We start from the raw sequence: 896 nt of genomic DNA, 5'->3' as shown, positions 1-896 counted from the left end.
TGAATGCATAAACTGAAGGGCTTAAAACGATATGTCATTATGTAATTCTTCGTTACTTGTTCCCGATAACTGTCCATTAATATTTCCCTATCTACTATCATATGTAACCGTATCTGAGGAAATTAGTGCTAAAGCCAAGTTGTTGAGGACTTCAAAGTTTTCTGAAAAATACTCATTGCTCGAGTGGTCGTTTTAACCTAACGAATTTTGACCGGTAATGATGGTTTCATGTGTCTACCAATGTATGCCTCAACTTAGGGAACTCCTTCCGTTAGGAGTTCCTTAAGTTGGGGCATGCAATTCATGGGATTGTAAAGACGCTAATTGCTTGAATTCTGTCCCTGCCAAACACCAACTGCGACAAATGACAAGCAGCCATCTACCGATGTTAGAAAAATATTACAGTATGTATTAATTTCGAATTGCCACTTCACTGTCGTAAATGTTTTGCAACACATTTTCATGCACCAAATATCCTCAAAACATCTTTTGCTAAAGATAAACTTTGCAAAACTAACGGCTACCTCTGTGGAATTGTCGTTGGTGTCGTCGTAGTCCAGTTTTGTAAGAAAAGGACCTGTTACAAATTTCACATTGAGATTTAGATTGATGTGCATCTTCATGGTATTGAAATCCCATTGCGGAATAGAATGTCTTGCCACATTCGGGACAAGTGATGCCATATTTCTTGTGCATTTCAAGATGTTTTGAATATTCCTTCCTCGTCTGCACAGTCACATTACAATAACGACATTTAATCTTCATCTGCCCAACTGGAAAACTGATATGACGCTTGTGTTTGCAAATATTTTGTGTGCTAATTAATGAATATAATTTGAAAAATGACTGTATCAGTATCATTTATTGAACCTATCAAAACACATTTCGACTAACTA

The 896-nt window shown here is 36.6% G+C and overlaps 1 protein-coding gene across 1 annotated transcript; it reads right to left on the bottom strand.

The window, feature by feature from the left end:
• Positions 1-518: 518 nt before the first annotated feature.
• On the bottom strand, positions 519-683 carry LOAG_13530 (hypothetical protein; the record flags this gene model as incomplete). Its single annotated transcript, XM_003149036.2, has 1 exon — positions 519-683. A coding segment is annotated over one exon (165 nt), but the record flags the coding sequence as incomplete, so codon positions are not given.
• Positions 684-896: the final 213 nt, after the last annotated feature.

Source organism: Loa loa (genome assembly GCF_000183805.2).
Source record: "Loa loa unplaced genomic scaffold supercont3.675, whole genome shotgun sequence".
NCBI lineage: Eukaryota > Metazoa > Nematoda > Chromadorea > Rhabditida > Onchocercidae > Loa > Loa loa.
This window is presented reverse-complemented; position numbering and strand designations above follow the sequence as displayed.